Source organism: Esox lucius, chromosome 18 (genome assembly GCF_011004845.1).
Source record: "Esox lucius isolate fEsoLuc1 chromosome 18, fEsoLuc1.pri, whole genome shotgun sequence".
NCBI lineage: Eukaryota > Metazoa > Chordata > Actinopteri > Esociformes > Esocidae > Esox > Esox lucius.
The window spans coordinates 17838113-17864563 of NC_047586.1; the positions used below are offsets into that span (position 1 = coordinate 17838113).

At 41.2% G+C, this 26451-nt stretch overlaps 3 protein-coding genes across 10 annotated transcripts; 1 reads left to right on the plus strand and 2 right to left on the minus strand.

Moving 5' to 3' along the window:
* Positions 1-9: 9 nt before the first annotated feature.
* On the minus strand, positions 10-4373 carry saysd1 (SAYSVFN motif domain containing 1). 2 transcript variants are annotated; one of them, XM_020055973.3, is made up of 3 exons: positions 3824-4373; positions 590-3492; positions 10-463 (listed from the first exon to the last, which is right to left on the minus strand). In XM_020055973.3, exons 1-2 carry the CDS (start codon positions 4034-4036, stop codon positions 3175-3177), a joined length of 531 nt encoding a protein of 176 aa, XP_019911532.1. In that variant the 5' UTR covers positions 4037-4373; the 3' UTR covers positions 10-463; positions 590-3174.
* Positions 4330-9650, plus strand: grcc10 (gene rich cluster, C10 gene). The gene is made up of 4 exons (XM_010895013.5): positions 4330-4441; positions 4812-4870; positions 8676-8852; positions 8993-9650. The coding sequence occupies exons 1-4, from the start codon at positions 4401-4403 to the stop codon at positions 9130-9132; spliced, it is 417 nt and encodes a 138-aa protein (XP_010893315.1). The 5' UTR covers positions 4330-4400; the 3' UTR covers positions 9133-9650.
* A 55-nt stretch (positions 9651-9705) lies between these two features.
* Positions 9706-17229, minus strand: LOC105024813 (cytospin-A). 7 transcript variants are annotated; one of them, XM_020056179.3, is made up of 15 exons: positions 16791-17229; positions 16224-16346; positions 16023-16095; positions 15078-15228; positions 14251-14733; positions 14086-14159; positions 12633-13171; positions 12388-12481; positions 11849-11924; positions 11545-11590; positions 11331-11427; positions 11125-11241; positions 10971-11030; positions 10687-10772; positions 9707-10609 (listed from the first exon to the last, which is right to left on the minus strand). In XM_020056179.3, the coding sequence occupies exons 5-15, from the start codon at positions 14717-14719 to the stop codon at positions 10603-10605; spliced, it is 1665 nt and encodes a 554-aa protein (XP_019911738.2). In that variant the 5' UTR covers positions 14720-14733; positions 15078-15228; positions 16023-16095; positions 16224-16346; positions 16791-17229; the 3' UTR covers positions 9707-10602. The 7 variants fall into 7 exon arrangements, with proteins under 7 accessions (XP_019911739.2, XP_019911738.2, XP_019911737.2 ...); XM_020056178.3 differs by having other exon boundaries at positions 15078-15692; XM_034287802.1 differs by lacking the exon at positions 15078-15228 and having other exon boundaries at positions 16260-16346.
* Between the last annotated feature and the right edge of the window lie 9222 nt (positions 17230-26451).

Consider the following 26451-nt stretch of genomic DNA (forward strand, 5'->3'; position numbering starts at 1 on the left):
CTAGTACTGTAAGATGTAGAAATTTTAATGGAATTAACAGTTTTACATTACAACTAACATTAAAAGCAGTGTGCATCGTTTATTGAAAGAGTCAACTTGAAACCAAAAATCACAAGATCATTGTTACAGAAAAGGCACAAAAAATATTTTACATGGTTAGCTGAAGGATACCCATTTCACAGTCCAACTGCTCTGTTGTAAGAGTGCCCATGAGAGGCTGACAGTCTGGGTTGAATACTGAGTAAGCACTCAGTTCTCCAGGTTGACGTTTTGTTGGGCTTCGCAGGCCTTGGTAGAGCCAGTAGAATAGGGAGATTAGGAAGAAAGGCAATCCAAAAGCCATTTTAGCGAACAGCCCAAGCAGAACCAGCCAAAGCAATACCTTCAGCAAAGTCCGGTTTGCAAAACCAAGTCGCCTTGAACCAAGCCTTCGACCTAGAATGCAGTCCAGCAGACAATCATCCTAAAAAAATGAGGGTAATCAAGAATCAGTCGCCTAGGTAATATTTAAGGGTGGGATTGAAGCTAATTATCTATGCCATTAATCTACCTCAACATTTCATATTTTGGTAATTGAGTTTTGACCTACCCCCCATTGTAAAGTCCCTGTAGCCTGAGGAACAGCAGGTATCGGATGTTTTGTCAACTCCTGTGCATCTGTATCAACTGCTGACTCCCAACTGGCTGACTTCAAAGGGCTGCCATTGCCCGTTGATGTTATTGGCTGCATCTCACTTGCCCTGGTATGGGGCTCTGAACCCTACAAGATTTTGCGAATTTTAACAACTTCTGAATCATGCTCATTCAGAAATTATATAGTGCGTGGCTGTGTAAGCTGTGCACACCGCGCATCTAACACTGGTAAATACGCTAGCTAGATGGCTAGCTAGTTAGATGGATTTGTGAGACGCCCAACATCTAACGGATTTTTTCTTGACCGAGTAAAATACCTCTTCTGCAATATCGCTAATGTTATATACCGTGATAAAATGTCCACTATCTGAAAGCGTCGTACCCCAAATACGACTGAAATATTACAATGTATTCGCAAAGCGTAATCAGACCACTTTTCTTTCTATCCTTCCTGTTCGTGCTTACGTAATGACGACGGTCGTGTCGTAAAACGTTTGTACGTGTAAACATACAAAAATGATTACAGATGGTTTAAGTGTAACATCTAATTTTAGTGCTATGAATAGATGCGGAAAGTGCTTCTTAAATAGCAATCACATATTACACTTGAAGGCGAAGTTGAGTTGCAACGACCCAATTTACCCTGTCTGTAGGCTATCGGGCTCAGAATCCCTTTACACTTCTACACCAGTACTACTTCCGGTGTATTTATTACGTCGCTGTAACGTTAAATAACTAAGAAATGGGTGATCAACATTGGGTGCAAATAAAAATTTTTTACTGGTGTTGTGTTGTCTCAAACTAGCTTGCCGTCAGCTTCTCTATATCTTTTTATTCGCCGTTCTAGCAGGTGACCTCAACCAGCTGAGCCGAAACAATAGGAGTGGCCCTGGCAGGTGCCAAGCTTAGGGCTGTCTAAACTGGAATTGTTTTCATTTGCGGATCCATTATAAACGTTCTAAGTCTGAAGTAATGACCAAGTAATGCATTTTGAATAGCAGGTGCCATAAGTGGAGATGCCAAAGCCAAAATTCAGGTGTGGATCCCAATCCAAACACTATTCTCTATGGACGTGTTGCTGACAACACTGGATGAGGGTGGAGCGGAAAGTAATGAGTCCTTCTCCAAGTAAAGTCCTCTAACCATTTTTGTGTTTACGCTAGTTCTTCTGATACTATGGATCACCTGATTTTAAAACGTCAAAAGTGAAACGGGGAGAACAAAAGGTATCTTGGTTAATATAACCAAGGTTATGAGGCATGGTCAAAAAGAGCAGTTTCTGTTTTTTTCCCAGTGGATAGTTGTCTTATGAGTAGTTTGTAAGCTGGAAATTATTACAACTTATATTATTACAGACAATATATGCATTAGATATGCTTTCAGAGCCCTCGAACCAAGGGCTCAAAATGCAAAACCTTGAGCAGAAATGTACTCACAACAAGCAATGTGAAATATTATAGGCAAAATAGCATGTAGGACCCTGTCTCCAAATATCCATATGCAGGACCGTATGCAGGACCCATTCTGCATTAATCAGGTACCATGCAAATCCTGATTTTGAGTCAATGTGGGACCACCCACTCCCTGATCCTATGCCCCTGAATATGATGGGACGTCTTTGGTTTCTCTCTACAAAGCCCATCAGCCATTCCAGAACAAACTGGAAAAGACTGTGAGCAAAATAACATCCATTATACAAACTTCACACAGAAATATTGCCTAATGATCTGATCAATTTCCAACACTTCAAATCATTCATCCATCATCTTAAAAAATATATGATAATGTCAAGTTGGCATGTAGTAGTTGTTGATTACATCACTTTCTTAACATGGTGGGGTCACATAAACAAAGATATTAAACTGGAATTGTGTGCCACACTTATTGAGAACCCTCACACTTCACATATTTCTCTTTCAATCAACCCAGCACTATCAGAGATATTGAATCACAAAAACCTTTCTCACAATATAAACACTCTGTATGATCAAAGTACTGTAAAACAGTCTTCTACAAGTTTGTAGTACATATATTACTAATTAGTAGATGTTGGTGATTTCCTATCATTATCAATATGCAGCGTTGATGAATTATCTTGTAGTTTGGAATAGGCAACCATTTACTTTAACATTCACAATATCCAGCATTGAAGAATTACATTTCCAATTCCTTGTGCGTTGGAAAGCTTTATACAATGCCCATTCGATTTTAAAGTCAGTTGTTTTAATGTATTGAGCAGGGGTTAGACAGAAGCCGAAGCCAAGTACCAGCACCTCTTCCCCATAAAGAATATACATGCAAACGTATTACAGTGGTTTCTCAATCTAAGACACTGTGCGTTGTAGGGCACCGGCCCACTGATTCATTCATATTTGCATATATACAAGTTTATATATAAGTTGGAAGTCCAACCTGCTTGGGGTTTCATTGGCAGCTATGTTATCCTTGTAACATATGTGCACAATTGTGTAGATCCTGTACAGAAATGTAAACAGTAAGGCACCTATGTCAATTCAAGTCAAGCACTATTCATGATGCGTATCATCTGTTGGCTAGTGGTCTGTAGCCCATCTCTCCCTCCAGCTGCTCTGCTGTAAGTGCACCCAGAAGAGGCTGACAGTCCGGGTTAAACACTGAGTAAGCACTTAGTTCTCCTGGTTGTCGTGCAGTTGGGTTCCGCAGCCCTTCATACAACCAGTAGAAGAGAGAAATAATAAAGAAAGGTAAACCAAATTCCAACTCTGCAAACAGCCCAAGAAGAACCAGCCAAAGCAAAACCTTTAGCAAAGTGAGATTGGTGTACGCCAGTCGATTGGAACCAAGCCATTTACCAAGAGAACTATCCAGCAACCAGTCATCCTAAAAGAGTGGGAAGGTGAAGGTATTTAGTAAACACGGACAAGATAGAATGAGTGTATTACTATTTTAGATGTATTTGTTAGGACTCATTTCCAAAAAGCTGAATATGCAACACTTTCGATTTAATTAGAAAGTATATATTCATAAAATATAATGTCATGGAAAACTATGAGAACAATTTCAAAACATTAACTATCCACTGTCCTAAATCATTTACAAACACCTAGCTTTGTCTTCTTTTTTTTTAAATTATTGTGCATTAGGGTACCGAACACCATGGTCATTTAATAAACTGTCAAAAAAACTGCCCATGTCCTGAATTTTTGCTTACCCCCCAATGTTTAGTCTGCGTAGACTGAGAGACTGCAGAGATCAGATTTTCTTTACACTGCTGTGTGATTGTATCGGTTGTTAAGTGGCAACGATCCGACTTCGAAGTGCTTCCACAGTCAGACGATGTTATGGACTGCAGCTCAGAAGATTTACTGTTCTTGGCCAAATCAGCCCTTCTTCGGGCTCTAAACTCTGCAAGCTTCTGCTCCATGTGAACAACTTATTAGTCTTGCGGCAATGAAAGCCTTTGTCGCAACTGGCAACGTGTACAAAAAGAGAAATAGTAAACTAGTGCAGCAATCCCGACAAGATTGTCCGTGAAAAATAAGTGTCTTCTTAACTGCGGAAATATTTTCTAAAAGTGTTCGTGGTAATGCTCGAACTCAATATTATTTCGGGAAGTATGAAATATTGTACAGGCGATATTTTGACAAACCCGTTTCACCGTTCCACAAACTCCGCTTTCACTTCAGTTTGTTTACCTTCCTGCTCAACAGGCCGCACGTTATGACGTACGTTCGTGTCGAAAAGCGTCACTCACCTCTTCCCTGCTCATAAGCAAAGCTACTTAGCATATGTTCCAAGACTGGGTTGTCTTCATTCAATCAATAGCTAAGTAAGTAACCAATACTGCATTTAATTGATTATTTATGTATTTAATTATACATTGCAGAGTATTATAGTTTACGATTAAAAGCATTATTGATAACTGTTAATGGTAGAATTGCTACAACAATAGCTTAGCTGTATGCTGTGTCAAATTGCTACAGTATCTACGTAGCCACAGCTGCTATTCGTGTAAAAAATATTAGTTCTGGAATCATTTGATGAAGCTAAGTATATCGATAACGAGAAATATAGCCTTTCTAGTGTATATTCAAATATGTAGTTTTCCTATTCGTGTAACAGTTCGAATGGACACTGGAAAGTATCAATGTGTTTACATAAAATGCAATATTCCCTCTGATATCACCCCATTTTTCTAGACACAGAATGGCCTCAGCTCCTGCCCAGCAGCCCACGCTTACTGTAGAGCAGGCTAGAGGTACGAACAATACATTATACTATAGGAATGTACATACATAAAGATGGATAAGGTTCATAGGTGCTTACGATATGAGGCCATATATACCGATAGGTATGATCCATGGCAGGTGCATTGAACAGCACATTCAATTTGTTTCTGAAAGAGTAAACAGTGATGCAAGCAGCTTAGGAATTGACCATCGTTGCCCCTCGCTCTGGCCGTGATGCCCCGAAAATCATGGTACGCCCTACAGCCACCATGGCTTTTTGTGCCCCAACTGACAAAATCTCGCGGTCAGCAGTTTGTTCGTTAGTTTGTTTGTAGTTCGCAACTTAGAACAACCACAAGAACGGACTACATGCAGGTGAGCATGCTAGCTAGTTATCGATAGATAGCGGACTTATTCAGTGCTTAACTGAATCAACACTCTTTTTTCGGAAGGTGCGTTCATGAGCAACTGGGAGGTGGGATAGTTACGAGTGTGAGAATAAACCTTACGGTTTTGAGAGCTCCGATAAGGAACGTTAGGTTTGAAATCACCCGACATGGCAGCGTTTGTGGTGGTGAAAGATGAATACATTAAAAAAAACTTCCCAGGAAGGCGTTCCGGAGGGATCCGAAACAGATGCCCAAGCCACCTCAGCTGACCCCTCTCGATGTGGAGGAGCAGCGGCTCTAATCTGAGCTCCTCCCGGGTGACCAAGCTTTTCACCCTATCTCTAAGGGATCGCCCAGCCACCCTGCGGAGAAAGCTCATTTCGGCCCCCTGAATCCGGGATCTTATCCTTTCGGTCATGACCCAAAGCTCATGACCATAGGTGAGAGTAGGAACGTAGATTGACTGGTAAATCGAGAGCTTCGCCTTGCAGCTCAGCTCTTTCTTCACCACAACAGACCGATACATCGATCGCATTACTGCAGAAGCTGCACCGATCCATCTGTCAATCTCCTGTTCCATCCTTCACTCACTCGTGAACAAGACCCCTAGATACTTAAACTCCTCCACTTGAGGCAGGCACTCTCCACCAACCTGAAATAGGCAAGCCACCCTTTTCCGACTGAGGACCATGGCCTCGGATTTGGAGGCCTCGGATTCTCATCCCCACTGCTTCACACTCGGGCTGCAAACCGTCCCAGTGCATGCTGAAGGTCCTGGTTTGAAGGGGCCAACACGACAACATCATCCGCAAAGAGCAGAGACGGAATCATGTGGTCCCCAAACCTGACACCCTCCGGCCCCTGGCTGCGCCTAGAAATTCTGTCCATAAAAATTACGAACAGACCCGGCGACAAAGGGCAGCCCTGCCGGAGTCCAACATGCACTGGGAACAAGTCTGACTTACTGCCGGCAATGCGGACCAAGCTCCTGCTTCGGTCGTACAGGGACCTGACAGCCCTTAGCAAAGGACCCAGGACCCCATATTCCCGAAGCACTCTCCACAGGATGCAGCGAGGGACACAGTCGAATGCCTTCTCCAAATCCACAAAACACATGTGGATTGGTTGGGTAAACTCCCATGAACTCTCCAACACCCCATAGAGGTTTGTTATACAAAGTGTGACATTAAAAAAGTTAATAATGTATGTTTTTTATGTCATAAATGTTTTTTTTCGTATCAGCAATTCAAGTTATTTGTAAGCTCCAAATCCTCTGTGCCCTTAACATTTTTTGCGACACCGAAAGGCCAAATGGCCTTGCCCCTAATGACGAAATGCCAAGCCTGCAAGTGTCAAGTTGGAGGTCAATTGACATTTGCAATCCTTTCCATTTACTGGCAGTAGAGAAATTAAAAGAATGACAGCAAAAGGAAGCGTTGACTTTAGGAATGACCAATGCAAGGTTTTCTGCTAGAGCCCATGATGAGTGTTGTAGGTAGGGCTGTCACGATATCAGATTTTCACTACACGATTATTGTGGCCAAAACATATTCACAGTAACAATATTATCACGGTACCTATAGTACATTTTAAGAAAAAAAAAATATATGTATTAGTCAAATTCATCTTCAATTTTGTTGAATGTTTTTTTCTTCTCTCTTTTTTGGCAAATTAATTACACTCAAAATCAGTGCATGGAATTGGACAGAGTCTGTAACCATACAGTGGGGGGAACAAGTATTTGATACACTGCCGATTTTGCAGGTTTTCCTACTTACAAAGCATGTAGAGGTATGTCATTTTTAATCATAGGTACACTTCAACTGTGAGAGATGGAATCTAAAACAAAAATCCAGAAAATAACATTGTTTGATTTTTAAATAATTAATTAGCATTTTATTGCATGACATACGTATTTGATCACCTACCAACCTGTAAGAATTCCAGCTCTCACAGACCTGTTAGTTTTTCTGTTCTCCACTCATTACCTGTATTAACTGCACCTGTTTAAACTCGTTACCTGTATAAAATACACCTGTCCACACACTCAATCAAACAGACTCCAACCTCTCCACAATGGCCAAGACCAGAGAGCTGTGTAAGGACATCAGGGATAAAATTGTAGACCTGCACAAGGCTGGGATGGGCTACAGGACAATAAGCAAGCAGCTTGGTGAGAAGGCAACAACTGTTGGCACAAATATTAGAAAATAGAAGAAGTTCAAGATGAAGGTCAATCTCCCTTGGTCTGGGGCTCCATGCAAGATCTCACCTCGTGGGGCATCAATGATCATGAGGAAGGTGAGGGATCAGCCCAGAACTACACGGCAGGACCTGGTCAATGACCTGAAGAGAGATGGGACCACAGTCTCAAAGAAAACCATTAGTAACACACTACGCCGTCATGGATTAAAATCCTGCAGCGCACGCAAAGGTCCCCCTGCTCAAGCCAGCGCATGCCAATGCCCGTCTGAAGTTTGCCAATGACCATCTGGATGATCCAGAGGAGGAATGGGAGAAGGTCATGTAGTCGGATGAGATACCTATGATAAATATTACAGATCTACATGCTTTGTAAGTGGGAAAACCTGCCAAATTGTTCTCCACACTGTAACTGTACAAATAAAAAAATAAAAGCCTACAAAAAGAACAATTACACTTAATGAACAGTGAAAAGGCAACCAGATGAACTGATAAACAAAAGATCCACAAGGCCTAACAGAGTTTTTTTTTTTTTTGTGGAAAAGTACAAAACATATTCGCCTAGTGAATAGGCTATGAAAAGCTGTTATTTCAAACGCTAATGTATAAGTCCAGACTCGTAGTTTAAGCACATGCATCGTTTGTCCATTAATACACTTGAAAAACCGAGAGGAGTTTTTGGAAAAAGGGATAGGCTACAAAAACGGGTGCGTCTTTGCAGATCTCTTCCGGGGGTTCTAGTGTGGTCAACGAGCACATGCATTGTTTGTCTATAAGTGACATAAGTAATCAAAAAACCAAGAGGGGTTTTTGGAAAAATACAACTTCAGTTTCACCTACCGAATGCAATATTATCATATGTGCATTATTAACATGATATCAATATTTCATTTTTTAAATATCACGGTTATCGTCAATACTGGGGTATCACGACAGCCCTAGTTGTAGGGGGTAGTGGTGACAGAGAAAGGAACTGTGGTAAACTGTCTGGTAGTTTTATAAGAGTATGCTTTGCAACAGCATGACAACATGTAGAATATTTTCTCTGATGGCAAACATTTTAGAATTGCAGGTTTCCCACTGGTAGTTATCATAGTTCGCAAGCCACATGCAGCTCTCAAGAACCTATTTCGCGGCATGCAGGAATATTTCTCTGTAGTAGGGGGGTCCTCGAAAAGAAGCAAATTATTTGGAGGTCCTTGACATTAGACGGTTTAAAAACCCTTGCTCTTTTGTACTGCAGTGGTGCTGAGTGAGGTCATCCAAGCCTTTTCTGTGCCAGAGAATGCAGCACGGATGGAGGAGGCACGGGAGAGCGCCTGCAACGATATGGGCAAGATGCTGCAGCTGGTGCTTCCTGTGGCCACCCAGATCCAACAGGAGGTCATCAAGGCATATGGTTTCAACAATGAGGGCGAGGGTGAGAAAAGGCACTTTGCAAAAAAACAGGTTGCTGTAGACGGCAGTATAGAGACAACAGATTGTCGCTTTTTGCATCATTTTCAGTTCTAACTAACTATAACTCATGGTAATCATTCTATGCTTATATATTTTTTTTAGGTGTCCTGAAATTTGCACGTCTGGTGAAGATGTACGAAACTCAAGACCCAGAGATAGCAGCCATGTCCGTCAAACTGAAGTCACTTCTCCTACCTCCCCTTTCCACTCCACCCATAGGTGGCGCCATCCCAACCTCATAGGAAACCTTTGTGGATTGTCTTGTCTTTAGGGGCATCTAAACAATTTACTGGACTTAAGTGTGCATGGTCACTTATCACCTACTTGCAAGCCTGGAACTCCTCTCAAATAATTGTAGGGAAAACAGTGAGTTAGTTACCTTAGTATCATCACCCAAGCTAATACAAATCTGACCAGTATTGGATGAAAAGGAAAAAGTCAGCAATGGAAGTTCTGACTGGAATGGACAAATTATATTCTTCAAAATACAGTTGTAGTTATCCTGGATTTAAATGTTACTTCTGACCGCTAGTGTTACGTACTTTTATTTATGTATATTGGTTACTTTTATGTATTTTGCCATTTATACAATGACTTGTGTGAGAGGAGTGAAATAAGTTTACTTGTAATTCAGAATTGTTTCATTCCATGTGTTTGTGACCTTTTATACTGCCTTTGTATGTTTTACTGCTGAATATGTAATAATACATGTACAAAATAATCTGTTTATTTAAATAAAAAAAAAAGCAGAAAATGGCAACATATTGTTCAGATTAATATTAACTTTATTATTGCAGTAAGGCTTTGGTAACTTTTGTCATAATACAATGTTTAGACATTTCACAATCACTGGCATGTTAATTTGCCCCAATTTAGACTTTAGACACTTGCTATACATCTTATTTCTCACCTTCCCCCCCCAAAAAAATATATACAATTATTATATGGCCAAATTGTTGCCCCAATAAGCTCAAGCGGAACCACTACAAAGTCTCACTGTTCCATAGTCCATCCTGTAGCAGTTTGTTTTCATTCTACATTTAAAATGTTAAAAAAAATACTTTCCAACCAAGCTGAGTTTAAAAACAACTAGTTAGACAGTACTGTGTACCCTTTTGGTTGACCACGGTTGCTATGCACAGTGCCATTTAATTAACTTATTCAAGTAGTCCAGCCTCTGTCCTTTCAGTTGTGGTGGATAGACACTTGTACTTCTGGCAAACAATATCCAAACAGTAAAGTGAGCAAATAAAGTCTGATGAAAACCGATACATGGAAGAGAGCGGGAACATTAAAAGCTTAAAAGGTGATTACTTCATATTGTTAATAAAGTGCTTAATTAAAAGGCATTCAAATCAGTGCAAAACAGTGAACAGCAGTTGCACCATAAGTGATCAACGTGAATTATTTTGACTACTTGTCCTGGTGCAAATCTTCTACACACATCCTCCACATATCTACAGTGTCCTCACTTATGGTGCTCCTCTACCAATGGGATCACATATTCAGTGCAATTACTGTGTATATATAACAAAAACAGAGAAACTGTTTTCTAAAGTCAAGGTGGACTCCGTTTCCAGTACCTCCATCCTCAGCTCACCTACAACCAACTGGCAGTAGCTGAGGTCTTTGCGTGGAGACTATTAGAATTCAGTTCCACCAGTAGTCCTACACCCTCTAGTGGTACATCAGTCCATTTAGCCAGTCTGCTATCAGTGTCTGGTTTGTTACAAAACACAATGAACAAGTTAGATGCAGATTTTTGGAGGGTAATCCAAAAAGAAAAATGACCTCACATCTCAAAGTGACGAAACATGCTTTCAACGTATCCCAGGACCCTCTGCCAGTCAGGTCCATCAGGTTTCAGCATCTCCTCCACAGTCTGTGAAGCAAACAATCATTGTTTAAGTCATTACCTTACATGGCTAACCCAGGTGTACCTTCCAGCTCTATAAAGATTACTCACATCCAAAAGTGACAACTGAGAAATATTAACATGACCAGAACAACAGTCAGAGGTCCTTACTACCCCCCCCCCCTCCCAAACAACATACATAACTAGTTTAAATATGAGTCTCACCAGCGTGGCTGGGATTCCAACACTCTCCCCAGTCTGAAAGGCTAAGCCCAGGTTCTCCTTCTGCACACAACGAAACATGTAGGTGTGAATCGGTTCATTGGAACGGCATCAATTACAGTCCAGGTGAATGTGAACGGGTGCGCGTCCCTCTCACCTTGTCCTCTGGGCTGAGACTGGTGAACGGGATGTGTGTGGGGAGGTAGGTGTGGTACACAGCACAGAAAGCCAGACCGTCCTCCCAGCTGCTGCTGAAGTTGGTTATCTCCACATGCTATTGAAGAATAACAAATAAGGGGTCAAATTGTATGGGGTGACCAACAGGTTGACGCCAGTGGTTTCTCCTTCCTGGCCACGTCTGACCTTATAGCCCTGGGTACGGCTTTGACACCAGCGTAGAAGCGAGTTCCGCCTGGAGCCTCCATGACGTCGTAGCAGCATGCTGAAACCATCCTGGGGTCTGGGGAGGGGGGGGGGGGGGGGGGGGTCAAAAATTACAACAGTTATAGCAAGGTAGACTGAAGACAATTTAGGCAATGTTATTTTTTTTTTTATCTCTAGAGGGATTTTTCCACACCTGAACAAGAAGAATGGGTCTGTGTTCTGGTCCTCCATGTGTTTTTCTGCCAGACATTAGGAAATTAGTCAAGAGCGGTCACTTAACATTTTGAAGGGGAAATCAGTAGTCAAAAAGGCTGGGTCGTCCCTGCCGCAGTTTCATAAAAGATTCAGCAACAACAGAGTGCAAAAGGCTACACCAGCAGCTAATGCCACAACAGCCAAACACCAGAAAGTATAACAGCAAAAATACATTCCACACGTTCAGAAGCAAACTTGTGTTTGAACTGTGTATAAATGCATCCATGAATTATTCAACACACTTGAATAGAAGCTGGACCAGCTTTCCTGTCTTTGCAGTGTGTGATCCATCCTTCTCCCTTTGGCGGGTTCTTCCTTCTGTTAAAATAAAGAATACCTCAGACAGATCACACAGCACATAGAAGTCACTAGTGTGCATGCCGTTTCCAAATTGTTCAGAAATGGTCCCTTGACTGTCACCTTGCTAATACAAATCTCTCATGGACAGAATGAGTAAACATCAATGGTACTATAGAATGGTCATGATACATCTAGATGCATAAGATAGCACATGAAGTAATAGTTACAGACAAATCAACATTTCACAAAATGTCTTTTGGAAGGGGACAGGACATTTGTCCCATATACTCGCCAAGAACATGAAAAGAGTGAGCGAAAGAGATTTATATAATGTTCTGATCATTGTTCTCATCTCTTAACAAATATGGACCTGGAAATCTGAGCAGTTACACAAGACTTTCGCTCTGGTTTGAACAAGATATTCACAGACACTATCCCAAATGAATGACATCCTCCCAAAAACATTCAATATGTATGTTACCTTGCACAGAGGCAGTGTTGCACTAGTGGTGGTTTGGGAGCTGCCGTTCTGTGCAGGGAGAGACTCATTAGCCAGTGGAAGTCGACAGAGGCTCCTGGAACAAATAGGATTTATTTGCAACAGATGAAGTAAGGATATTTGGATCTAATGCATGGGCTTGTGCAGAGGAAAACCGTCTCACAGACCAGTATGCAGTTAGTATCGTAACAACAAAAGAGCTAGTGAACGCACGAGCAGGGCCTCACCTGGAGCGCTCTGTCATCATCACAATCTTCCGTGGATCTCGCAAGACACACCCCTTCTCTCCAGCTGCAGCCAAATTCCTCAGGTACGTCTCCGCCACACCCTTCCCTTTAAGCTCGTTCTCGGGGGACTGCACCAGCCCTCGCTCACTCTCCACCGCTTTCTCTCCATCCGCTTCTCTTTCTGAATCTGCTCTCAACGTTCCATCAGACACCTCTGCTGTGCTTAGGTCTTCAGCAGGCGGTCTCTCTGTCTCCCTCCCACTCTGCCTTAGTGTGTCCAGCTCAGCTTTGACCTGCTGGTGCTCCAGGGCGAGTGCGGACAGTTTTTGACAGGCCTCTGTGTGTTCAGCTTTCAGGCTCTCCAGCTCCCTTTCCGTGTCTTGCTGTCGGCTGTGGGCGCGGGCCAGCTGGCCCTCCACATCCCTGTGGCTCTGCTGGAGCGTGCCCAGGGTCTCCTCCGCTTCCAAGCGCAGTCGGTCGGCCACGGACACCGCCACCTGCAGATCGCACTGGAACTGGTGCCACTCAGCTCGCTCCGTCTGAAAGAGAGATATGCGGAAACAGGTGTAAAGAGCCACTGCAGTCAAACCAGAGCCGTGCAGCCATGTGGACAATTCAATTCCATTTCATAGGTCATTGAGAAGAGGCAGGGGGAGCGGGAAGTCGGTATCATTTCTAGGCCGGTACACATCCGAAAATCAATAGCGCTGTTGATACTGCAAACCCTCTGACGAAAAGGGACTTGTCCCTCCACTAGAAGCAAAAACACTTCAACAAGATATGCCAAGAATCCATGTAATGATCCCTGTAAACCAGTATTCCTGACTAATCCAAAGATCACGGGACGACTTCCCATACATCAGGGCAATCACACAGCTTTATCACTGGCTGTTTTATAGTCGTTTTTTGCACTATGTCTGGAGATGGTTGAGGCCAACTGAATATCTAGAAAGAACTTCAACACCACATCCATTTTTTAAACACTGAGTCACATTGATTAGGTGAGCACATAGACTCACTACCTTCTAGAAACCCTGCAACTTGCCTGAGTAATTCTCTCAGTCTGGTTGACAGCAGCTCTCTGAGTACTGACAGCTTTTTGCTGAGTAGTGGTCATGTCGGTCATTGCACTCATCCACTTCCTGAAGTCTAAAGGCTCGATTCAATCCTTGTAGCAGAGGATCTACGGTACTTGGCGACTCATATTTAACCTCGGTGTTACCTGGCCGTGCGGAGTCTTGATTCACGTGAAATTCGACAAAAGTCAGCTACAATCCAAATACAAATTGTGCCAAACAGCAGATGTCCCGCCACGCCGCTAAAAACGCTTAGAGTGCAACAGTGTAAAAAATACAATCCCACTGAAGAGTGCGATAGATAATGCGATGGTTTCCTTCCTCTGTCCCCATTTCTGCACTGACTGATGGAGGGAGTGTAACAGGGTCTGACTCACCCTCAGCGTGTCCGTCAGGTTGCGCACCTCCTCGACCAGTCCCTCTCTTTCCGTCATCAACCATTTCAGCAGCTCTGACACACACACACACACACACCACTGTCAAGTAGAGACTAAGCAAACAATACTGAATCGATTGAGTCGCTATGCCCACAAATCCCTTACCGGTTGCACTTGCTTGTGGTTCCAGGCCCGGAATGAGCGCCAGTGCGGACCCGTGATGTTCCAACAAGCCGGTCAGAACCAGGGCCAACTCGTCCCCGGACCACTCCGGCTTTGCCTGGGACTCCAGCCCACTGTCCCGCTCCTGCCAGCTCTGCCGCGAAGGGCTGGCCTCTGGTGGAGGACCCTGGCATGTGGACACAGGGCTACTGCTGCGGCTGCCGGAGCGCATTCCCGTCTGCCTTCCGTCGTCCATAGCGACGCCTGCCCCTTGTGGTGATGGACTGCTATCCAAGCTAATCACAGCCCATTCCGGTGGGACGGACAGCGTGTGACTCCAGTCGGAGATGGCGGAGGCTCCGCCATGCCAGGCGATGCCCTGGGCGGCACCGGAGGACGGCGTGCCCTGCTGCAGCAGCCGAGCCACGGCTAGGTCTGAATCAGACGGGGAGGAGGGCGGAGTGTGGAACATATCCAAACGAGACCCTGAAGAGTCAGAGGGAGACAGAGAGAGATTGGGTTAAGATCTGATGGGGAACGGCGGCGGAGTGGAACAGATGGGGAAAAGGGTGAGGGAGAGAGAGGAAGTTCTAAGCTAAAACTGTACAGAAAAGCCCAGTTAGGGGAGGCGATAGACAGACGCCTTCACTTTGATGAAGAATATGCATGTGTAAACAGTCATTGAATGCCCCCCCGCTCAGTCTGTTTTAGGATTATAGACCATACAAAGCGTGTGCCGCTAACACCTTGTCAATTGAATAACATGAAGCCAGTTTACTCTCCTGCAGCCAAACACATGAACATCTCTAGGGACTTGGGCTTGGACAGACCTGGCGTCTCATGTTTCCTCTCCCTATGATGGGCTGCAGAACTGCAGACTCATCATTCTGCTAGGAGGGCCTCATGCATAGCGTGTGACTGGCGGTCTACAAGCAGTATCCAGGGAGCTATTCTCATCCCAATCTGACCGCTTTCTGTATACTGAAAACGGCTCAAACAGATAGAAACGGGAGTACTGGTGAGGACATGCGTGCGTGTATCAGAATTTGAAGATGATTCAGGTAGGACGCACGTTCAAAGTTAGCAATGTGAGCAGAAATACAGACCGTTTGAGAAGAGGGATACAAATAATCAACAAATTGTGCAGAAGTACATTATTGTACTCATAGTCTCTTAACCATTTGTACCACTAGGCTGCCAGGTGACACCCCAATGATTAGATACTTTCATTAAATAATTAATGATTTAAATATAATGACAATGTAAACCACATTAGATAGCAATAGCGCTGAATGTGCCACAACACTGCTCGACCTGTTTAGTAGCAGATATCCAGCAGCAGGTGGCATTGTTAAATCGGTAGACTGTCAAAATGTGCATGGTTTGCATCACAGAGCAGATTCCAACTAAATATTCAATCCAGTTATTCGACTCTATCACCAGCCCTGTAAATGAACATCAAACATGGATGTTGTAGTTAGCATGAACACGTTTTATTTTACATGCTGTCTGCAGGAGCATACTGACCAATTGAGACATTATGACAATCCATTTTTGGTTTGGTTTAGGAGTGGTAGGTAGAATCAATGGGATACCATACTTTGTCAGATACTGTCCAAGAAAGGTTTGTTGCTAAAACATATAGAACCGTTGCTGGAATACAAATTCCATACATACTTCCTATGTAATACCCTAAGCCGGACTGTTTAAATTACTCTACAATAACTGTATATGTGACAGTGAGCTTTGTAGGGCTAATGCTCTCATTGACTCACATAAACACATAATGGAATGTTGAGGAAAGCAGGTAAGGGATAATGGAGTCCTTTAGCCAGGAACAACACCTGTCTGTGGGAATCAGGAAGAGATAGTTCTAGACAGTTACTGCCAAATAGTTTAATATAAACCAATAACACGTTGTCTGTATAAACCTAGCAAATCAACATGAGACTATTTGTGCTAACTGTGTATGTAACCTGTAAGGCCATGGCCGTCCTTGCCAGCGAAGTTACCCATGATGCAGCAGGTGCAGATAAGAACCTAGTGGCCCTCAATCTTCCCTCGGGTCTGCTCTTTAGGTCCACTGCACAGTAATACACCTAGAAGTACAGAGAAAGCGCAGCCTGACTTATAATTAAAATCCTGTAAGACAACAGAGCATATGGATGACTGGGGATCGTGCATGTCTCTGGTTTCCGATTTTCAGTGTAGCATTAGATTAATAAAATAATGGGAAAGCATCTGCTATAGCTATACCCGGTAGTGTGTGGTGTTGCACGAAAAACTACACACTGAATGCAAGTGTCTATTTGTTTGACATGGTACGGTAATAAGGTAACAAAACTAATTTGTAACGATAGAGACAGTAGATTTTCATATAATTTTTATGTGGACCTGTAGTGACTTGGTTTCTGCGCAAGCCTTCGTCATAAGGTAGGGAGACATGTAAAATATGCAGCGAATGCATATACATTCGTGGTCATTCTTCGCAAAATAAAAATAACAATACCATACGATATTGCAATATGCAATCAATCACTCACCTGGATATCTCCACCCGATAAAATATTCGTGTTCTCTCGCTCTTTTTTCTGCATTCCTCCTCAACGCATTTTCCGTTTTCTCCCCTTGTATATGTGCAATACACAGAGACAGGTTTAGGCAGTCCGTTCCTTCCGTTGAAACACGATTTTAACGGAGTACAGACCAAAATTTGTTGAGTCCCGCTTCAACTCAACTCTACGATTTCAATGCGGCAAACGGAGAAACTGGGATGGACAAGGCTACGCTGCTGGGCGAAACCGCTGTATTTAGCCTACAACTAAAAGTTTTATCTTAGAGCACCAGGTCGTTTATTTCTAGAAATTGTGACATAAAAAACCCATGTTTTTAGTTGAGCGAGGGGGATAATGGATTTAGATGAAATTAAGGTTGACAATCGCACGTGCAGGGATAGGATCCCCTACGCGACGCTAACCAAAATATGTCTAATGTAAAGACCCCATTCAATATGCAATCATGTTAAATTTAAACTCCACAATATATGACCGTTTGGAATGTTGTTTTCCAATTTCTATTGAAACACAATACGTATTTATGACAAAAATATATAGGTTTTAAAAATTCACAGTGGATAGTAGATCGTTGGATTTAATTGGGGTCATAGCGTAAACTCGAGAAAATCACCTAAGTCAGCTTTGGGTAGATTGGAAAAACAATGTATTGAACATATATATTACACTGTAAATAAATGTATTTTAGAAAGCCCTTTTTTATTACATTATTAGATGTCACCGCGTATACAGAGCCAGCCTAAACAGCCAAATAGCAAGCCATAAAGACGCTGTTGCACAGTAGAACACTGGAAAGACCTGTGCTGGGTGGAAATATATGAGTACATGGCCTTTTAAGAAGACTTTCTTTTCATTAACATATTCAAATGTTGTGTGTGTGTGAGAGAGAGAGAGGGAGAGAGAGAGAGAGAGATAGATAGATATATGTAACTGCATGGCTACCTGAAACAGGGCATCTTGGCTACTTCAATATTTATAGGGCCTCTTTGCACTCTGAACTTATATTTCTCATTCATGTCAATGGGCCATTACAGCTTTATATGAAAAAATACAAATATTACCAAAAATTATTCCTTGTAAGATTACATATCTCTCCTGTCTATTTGTAATGATGCCCAGTAAACTACAAACCATTAAAACAAAAAATATGTAATACAATTAAACAAAAACTCATTGACTCTATTAACCTAACCCTAATTACATAATGTTAATAGATATTTTAGAACATTCTATGAGATGGTATTTGAAGTGGAGAGGACAAAAACATACCTCCATTGCTGTTAGAACCATGTCTTATCATTCCAATAGGGCTATTACCATAAATAACCCTGACTAGAAAAAACAGGCAATGCTGCAAAAACAACAATTGGCAACATTTGGAAGTAATGGCAAAAGTAGCTTACCATCAACCTGTTCAATACCCAAGATAATGTAACAAATCTACAAATTCGTTATATGGGAGGATTAAATCTAGCAACTCCACACTTATCTGTAGGTTGGAACCAGATCAGACAATTCTACTGTGGAATTCTTTAGTTATTGATACTGAAAATTAACCCACAAAGTATTCCATTCATCCTTATGGAACGACCCCTGACCTCTGTGTAAAATATGAAAGCTTGGGAGTTGAGACTATTGCTTAGAATATGTCACCTGGAAACTAGTTTTTAAGGAGTTGCTGAAGTAGCTTGCCTGTATCTTTATCTAAGGCCAAGATATGGCCAAAAATCTACACATTTATTGTCAAAATCGCCATGCAATTATGACTGTTTGTGACTGCACTAAACATGCAACCATACCAAAATAACAATAGGTAACATTTTGGGAGGATTAAATCTAGCAACTCCACACTATTATCTGTAGGCTGGAACCAGATCAGACAATTCTACTGTGGAATTATTTAGTTATTGATCCTGAAAATTAACCCGCAAAGCATTCAATTGATCCTTATGGAACGACCACTGACCTCTGTAAAATATGAAAGCTTGGGAGTTGAGGCTATTGCTTAGAATATGTCACCTGGAAACTAGTCTTGAAGGAGTTGCTGAAGTAGCTTGCCTGTATCTCTTTCCAAACCCAAGATAAGGACAGAAATATATAGAATTCTTATGAAAATCTCCATACACTGTTGACCTTTTGTGACTGCACTAAACATGCATCTTGGCTACCTATAACTTATAGTTTGAAATAATCATAAATCCCAATATAAATGACATAACATTGTAACACTGCATGCAACTAACAGGAGAGTTCTAAGGAACATGCTGGCAAAGTTAGAAATGTCTGACAGCATCAGATCATGAACATTTCTTATCCACCTTTGCAAATTGTCTTCGAACATCAGATGGATGGACAATCATGCATTCTACCGTGATTATTTCCCCCCGTTTGAGACAAAAACAAATTACCATGGAGAGAATGAGAGAGAGCCATCTTATTACTAGCTACCTAGTTATGATCCCTCAAAGACTGAAAAAAACCCTATAATTCTCTCTTTTTTTAGGTATTGCTATAAGAAAGGTCCTCTAGGCTACCTCTCTCCAGTGTTTTCGTAATTACATTTTAAAACATTTTGCAGATTATAACAAAAATTACTGTTTGTAGCATTGAAAATGGAAGAGAACAATGATAGCCATGTGTTCATTTATAATACTTAGAGAGAGAGAAAGAACAATAGAGCAAAGAATTAAAGGAAGCATAAATTCCAGAAATTACCCCTAGACAGAATGACCCTAGCCCCAAGTCACATGGACTATTTCAACCAAAATGAGTCACATAGTTGATAAAGATGAGAGCAAAAAAAAAGCTGTACTATGCTATAGACATTACTTAATACAGTAATAATAGGATTGCTCAGGGAAAATGTTAATTTTTTTCAAAAGACTGGTGTCAACTTGTTTGGAATCTCTAAGGATTCATATGAATAAAATCAAACAAATTACATTATTAAAAAAAATCTTCTAAGCACATTTAATTCCTAGGGATCTACAGTTGTACTCAAAAGTTTGCATACCCTTGGAGAATTGTTAATATATGTAACATTTGTAAAGAAAACATGATTGAGCAGGAAAAACACGTCTTTTATTCGGCTCACATTTGTGAGACACCACCATGCTTCACAGTGGGGATGGTATTCTGTTCACTTTAGGCCTTGTTGACCCCTCTCCAAACATAGTCCTTATGGTCGTGACCATAAAGCTCTATTTTGGTCCCGTCACTCCAAATTACAGTGTGCCAGAAGCTGTGAGGCGTGTCAAGGTGTTGCCGGGCATATTGTAATCAGGCTTTTTTGTGGCATTGGCGCAGTAAAGGCTTTTTCGTGTCAACTTGACCATGCAGCTAATTTTTGTTCAAATGTCATCATATTGTGCTCCTTGAAACAACATTGTTTTTTTCCAGTGCAGCCTGTATTTCTCCTGAGGTTACCTGTGGATTTTTCTTTGTATCCTGAACAATTCTTCTGGCAGTTTTGGCTGAAATCCTTCTTTGTCTACCTGACCTTGGCTTGCTATCAAGAGATCCCAGAATTTCACTTCTTAAAAAATTATTGAACAGTACTGACTGGTATTTACAAGGCTTTGGATATCTTTTTATATCCTTTTCCATCTTTATAAATTACCTTGTTACGCAGGTCTTTTGACAGTTCTTTTCGGCTCCCCATGGCTCAGTATCTAGCCTGCTCATTGCATCCACGTGAGAGCTAACAAACTTCTGTGTATAAACTATTTATACACAGAAATTCACCTTTAATTGCCATTTATATGTGTGTGTGTGTCACCTTGTGTGTCTGTAACAGAGCCAAACATTCAAGGGTATGTAAACTTGATCGGGGCCATTTGGGTGATTTCAGTTATTGTTATGATTTAAAAAGGAGCCAAACAACTATGTGATAAAAAAACGGCTTCATATGATCACTATCCTTAAATAAAAAACAGTTTTTTGCATGATCAATCATTTTTTCAAAATCAATGCCAAAATGTCACAATTTCTGCCAGGGTATGCAAACTTATTAGCACAACTATATATTGTGGATATTCATGGCTTCCTGACACCGAGGTGTAAAATGTAGGTAATGCACATGTAAAATCTGCCTGGCCTATCACAAATTGAATAAATAAGGCCTATACCCTATGTAGAGGTCTGGGACTTTTGTGAATTTTAAACCTTCCATTTTGGGCTGATGTGTATGTCATAATCTTTATGTAGAATCACTATCATACAAGTTTGAAAGCAGGTGGTTTATGTTGAAGCACATTTGTTAAATGCATAACATAGTGTAGCAAAGGAAATATATGTTGAGTACATGTATTAGCCTACACAATTTTCTGGGAACTGTTTTGGCCTACACCGCCAAAAAATCCTGAAATTAATCTATAAGAAGTTGGAAAAGCACAATATCTCTCATTACCTGTGTTTTTTGTTCTTTATTAATACACTTAAGTTGGAAACAACAACCGTTGGATGTTGGCGTTGAGGGGAGTGAACCTATTACTGTGTAGGATTAATCTTACGAAGTAAAGTATTTTTCATCTTCTGATTTTTGCAAATAGAATACTTTGAGGTGTGGTATGAAATGGAAGATATTTCTGATGTTTGATCATGTAAACAAGCACATCAATTACACACTATGGCTCTGTCCAAAGGATATCCCCAGAAAGGACCAACCAGGCAGATGTAACCCCAACCTCAAAGTTGTTTTTTGACAGATCTGTCAGACTGTGACTTGTTTGTGGCTGTATTAATAACATCTATAACTGAAGGACTTATCAGTAATTATTCTATTACATCTCTGAGATTATATGTAAAGGACCTCATGATAGAGTAACAGTCCTATCAGAAGTAAACTCATGATGGATACAATGGTACATTTAAAAGCAAATGTCAGTTTGTTTACCTTTTCTGTTTTTACCTTCTCTTTGTTCATTATAAAGTATATTCTAAAAAGCATCTAATTGTCTGCTTTGTTTCATTCTAGTTATGTCTATTTGCTGCAATATTGTGTCACAAATAGCTGCAATATATCACTGTAAGTTAGGGATAAGACTATATTGTGTCACAAATAGCTGGGTTTCCAGGGTGGAGCACAGGAGAGGCGGGAACGACGGGATATACATGGCCATTTCGCTTCTGTACTATTGTCGTGGGATATACGAATGATGTCGTACTCTAAACATTTTGGGCATGCACATTCTGGCCCTTCAAACACAACTCTGGACCTAGAAGAAAGGTCCACTTCGTTTTTTTGGCACCAAGTGAGGGCAATAAATAATGAGGCAGAACAAAAAAACAGCAGGCTCCGGACCTCGTAGGTTACGAGTTGAGTATCCCTCTAAGACTAATGTGGACATTAAAGAGGTAATGGCCAATAATGTCACTGCAAGTCAAACCATAGTAATGAAATACTAATTTATGCCGCCATCATGCGGATTTATCTTGTTATTACATGTATGATCCACATAATCCAAACCCTGTAGTGATTTTGAGTAATCATGTGCGAACGAAGAAGCTGAGAAGAAAATATTTGCCAAGTTTTTTTCCAAATCCGCTTTAAAATCATATTGCCTACCAAATTGCAAACTGCCATATCTTTCAGTAAAGGCTATCTTTTAGAAGCTTAGAACGATTAGGTTGTCTGCGTAGTCTAAAAAACGTTTCAGGAAACATTGTTAACTTCACCTCTCATCCTACCATGCCCATCGTGTTTATGACCATGAGAAAAAAATAAGAAAAAAAGCACAGGAGTATAAACAAGGTAAACGTTCTGAGCTAGCGGTTAGTCACAGACATTAAGTTATCACCCGTTGCACAGTGCGATTGGATATGCATTGACACACCGCAAGGGTGCAGTAGGATCTTCGTGGATCTCTGGTCTTCGTAGAGGCGTCAGCGCAGTCAAGCTCCTTGGTCAGATACGTCATGTAGTATTGCAGTTCCGTTAGGAAGTTCGGCAGTTACGGCAGGTATGTCAGCTGCCGCAACAGGTCTTGCAGGCACTGCTTTGCCTGCCATCACTCATTCTGTCCACATTGGTATGTTTACTGGTATTTATATTTGCTTTTCTACTATTTTTTTATGCTTTCACTGGCTGGGTGACACACCCAGTTGGAGGGATGTCAATTCCAGCCTGCTGCTAATGCTACCGGGATTGCCTCGGTACTCACATATCTCCTTTGAGCCTAGTTCACATCAGGCACGGCAAAATGTATGCATTCCGGCGGAAGTCCATTCATTTCAATAGAAAGCAATCCGCACAGCTCCGGCTAATCTACGGTACGGCGCATGAGGTGACATTTTCCAACTTGTGTGGTGCTTTTCCTTACGGTATCAGAAACGGAAGTTGATTTATCACCGAAAAAAAGCTAATATGTAACTTTCAACAATGTGTTTATGGGATCACAATAAATGCTTTGAAAGCTCAGTATTTTAGGCTACAATATCAAAGTTTCCTCACTCAATATATTCCTTTTCAACTTTTTTAGAAATGAAAGAAAAAGGTGCAGTGGTCTCTTATTTTTTTCCAGAACTGTATATATACTGTATATCAATCAGCCATAACATTATGACCACTGACAGGTGAAGTGAATAAAACTGATAATCTTGTTATCATGGCACCTGTCAGTGGGTGGGATATATTAGGCAGCTAGTGAACATTCTGTCCTCAGAGTTGACGTGTTTAAAGCAAAAAAATAAATGGGCAAGCGTAAGGATTGTGATGGCTAGACGACTGGGTCAGAGCATAAAAAGCAGTAAACCGGGGCCAGGGTCATGGGCGGCCAAGCCTCATTGATGCACGTGAGGAGCTAAGGCTGGCCCGTGTGGTCCAATCCGACAATGTGCTACTGTAGCTCAAATTGCTGAAAAGGATAATGCTGGTACTGATAGAAAGGTGTCAGAACACACAGTGCATCACAGTTTGGGACATATCACACGCATATGGGGCTGCGTAGCTGCCCCAGATCTCTGGACAAACAAGTCTGATCCATGGAGGCCCCACCTCGCAACTTACAGGACTTAAAGGATCTGCTGCTAACATCTTGGTGCCAGATACCACAGCACAACTTCAGAGGTCTAGTGGAGTCCATGCCTTGACGAGTCAGGGCTGTTTTGGTGGCCAAAGGGGGACCTACACAATATTAGGCAGGTGGTCATAATGTTATGGCTGATTGGTGTATATACACTCACCTAAAGGATTATTAGGAACACCATACTAATACTGTGTTTGACCCCCTTTCGCCTTCAGAACTGCCTTAATTCTACGTGGCATTGATTCAACAAGGTGCTGAAAGCATTCTTTAGAAATGTTGGCCCATATTGATAGGATAGCATCTTGCAGTTGATGGAAATTTGTGGGATGCACATCCAGGGCACAAAGCTCCCGTTCCACCACATCCCAAAGATGCTCTATTGGGTTGAGATCTGGTGACTGTGGGGGCCATTTCAGTTCAGTGAACTCATTGTCATGTTCAAGAAACCAATTTGAAATGATTCGAGCTTTGTGACATGGTGCATTATCCTGCTGGAAGTAGCCATCAGAGGATGGGTACATGGTGGTCGTAAAGGGATGGACATGGTCAGAAACAATGCTCAGGTAGGCCGTGGCATTTAAACGATGCCCAATTGGCACTAAGGGGCCTAAAGTGTGCCAAGAAAACATCCCCCACACCATTACACCACCACCACCAGCCTGCACAGTGGTAACAAGGCATGATGGATCCATGTTCTCATTCTGTTTACGCCAAATTCTGACTCTATATGTATATGTGTGTGTGTATATATATATGTATATATATGTGTATATATATATGTATATGTGTATATATATATGTATATATATATGTATATGTGTGTATATATATATATATATATATATATATATATATATATATATATATATATATATATATATACACACATACATACACACATATAGATACATATTATACATATACATACACACACACATATGTGTATATATATATGTGTATATGTATATGTATGCGCGACTTAAAAGTTTTCATTTAATCTACTACAATGAAAGCTAAATTGAGAGAAGCACTTGGTCGTTGCCTTGCTAGACGCTAACAAAACAAGGCTGTCCTCCATCTTTGCTATACTGGTTATGAAAATGAGGAAGATTGTGAGTGGTTGTGATGTTTGGGTAGATTGATGTCGATGTTTGCGGTGAGGTACCATTTGGTATTTTTATGCTGTGCCTGGTGTGAACGAGGCTTTTACCACCACCCTGCAATTATTTAGCAATGGTGATTATGTAATTTTTACTGTTGGAAAGCAAGTTGTTTTAGAGTTTTTTCCAGCGGTCCAATGTTGGCGTTGACAGGGTGCCCTTTTGCCAACTTATTCAGCATTGGTTATACATAGTCTCATAATATTGCCAAAGTTATAATTTTCAAAGGTGTTTTAGCATGTGCATTCTGCCCCTTTTTACCATCCAGTTCACAATTGGCACGTAATTGGCAACATTAGAATTCACTGACACCAAAAAATTTGCCACAACCACATCCATATCAATCTTTGTGTAGCCTCATCTTGCTGGATCATCTTGGAATTGGAATTAATTTCTTAAGAGAAAAATAACATAAAATAACATCAAAATCACACTATATCATTATTTTATCTAGGCCAAGTAAACACAGCTCAGTATGTATTTCTTGGCATTTTAATCCTTCAGCTTTTTAATAGTTTAACTATAGGTTATAATAAAATTAATCTGTAATAACAGATGTAGTAAACCTATTGAATTTTGAACTTACTAGAAACTAACCCTCATCTGGCATCAAGGTTTAGTATGCTACATCAACATTTAGAAAAAGTTTGCTTTGTTTTCCCAAATCAGCATCACACTCTGGTTATTAAATGGTGTTTTTACAAGCATAATCCATTATCGTGTCATGACTTCATTCAGTAAACAGTGACTACATATGTTTTTAAATTATTGGGAAAATTGTCATTTACAAACAGAAAATGTATAGATATTAATTAACTATAGACCCGGGGTATTCAATTCTTACCCTACAGGGTCCAGGGCCTGCTGGTTTTCCGTTCTACCTTATCATTAATTACACCCACATGTTCCAGGTCTAAAAAAGTCCCTGATTACCTTGTTGAAATGAAAAAAATGAGTGGAACTGGCTTTGAGGTCCAGAGTGGAGTTTGAGAGCCACAGACTATAGTTGAGAAAAGACAAAATGTATCTCTGCTTATACAGCTCCGGAACAAATTTAAACCTTTCTGTTCCTCACTTAAAACCTTCCTTTTCGACTTTTTTGGAAAGGAAAGAAAAAGTGGTCTCTTGCAGTAATTATTTCCAGAGGTGTATATTGGAGCAACGATTGCAAATACGCCATTAACACATCTAAATGTCATAATGGGTATTGCATCTGTCTTTGGATTCAAACATGTATCCAACCCCGAATCGGATCTGGATGTATCCGTAAAGACCTGAAATAGACAACAGTTGTCTATCTCTGTGGCCTGAGGAAGTTCTTTCAAAGTTGAAACTTCTAGCCCTCTCTGTGCTTCTTACTAAATACAGCTCCGGAAAAAATTAAAAGACCACTGCACCATTTTCTTTCCTGTCCAAAAAAGTTGAAAAGGAAGGTTTTGAGTGAGG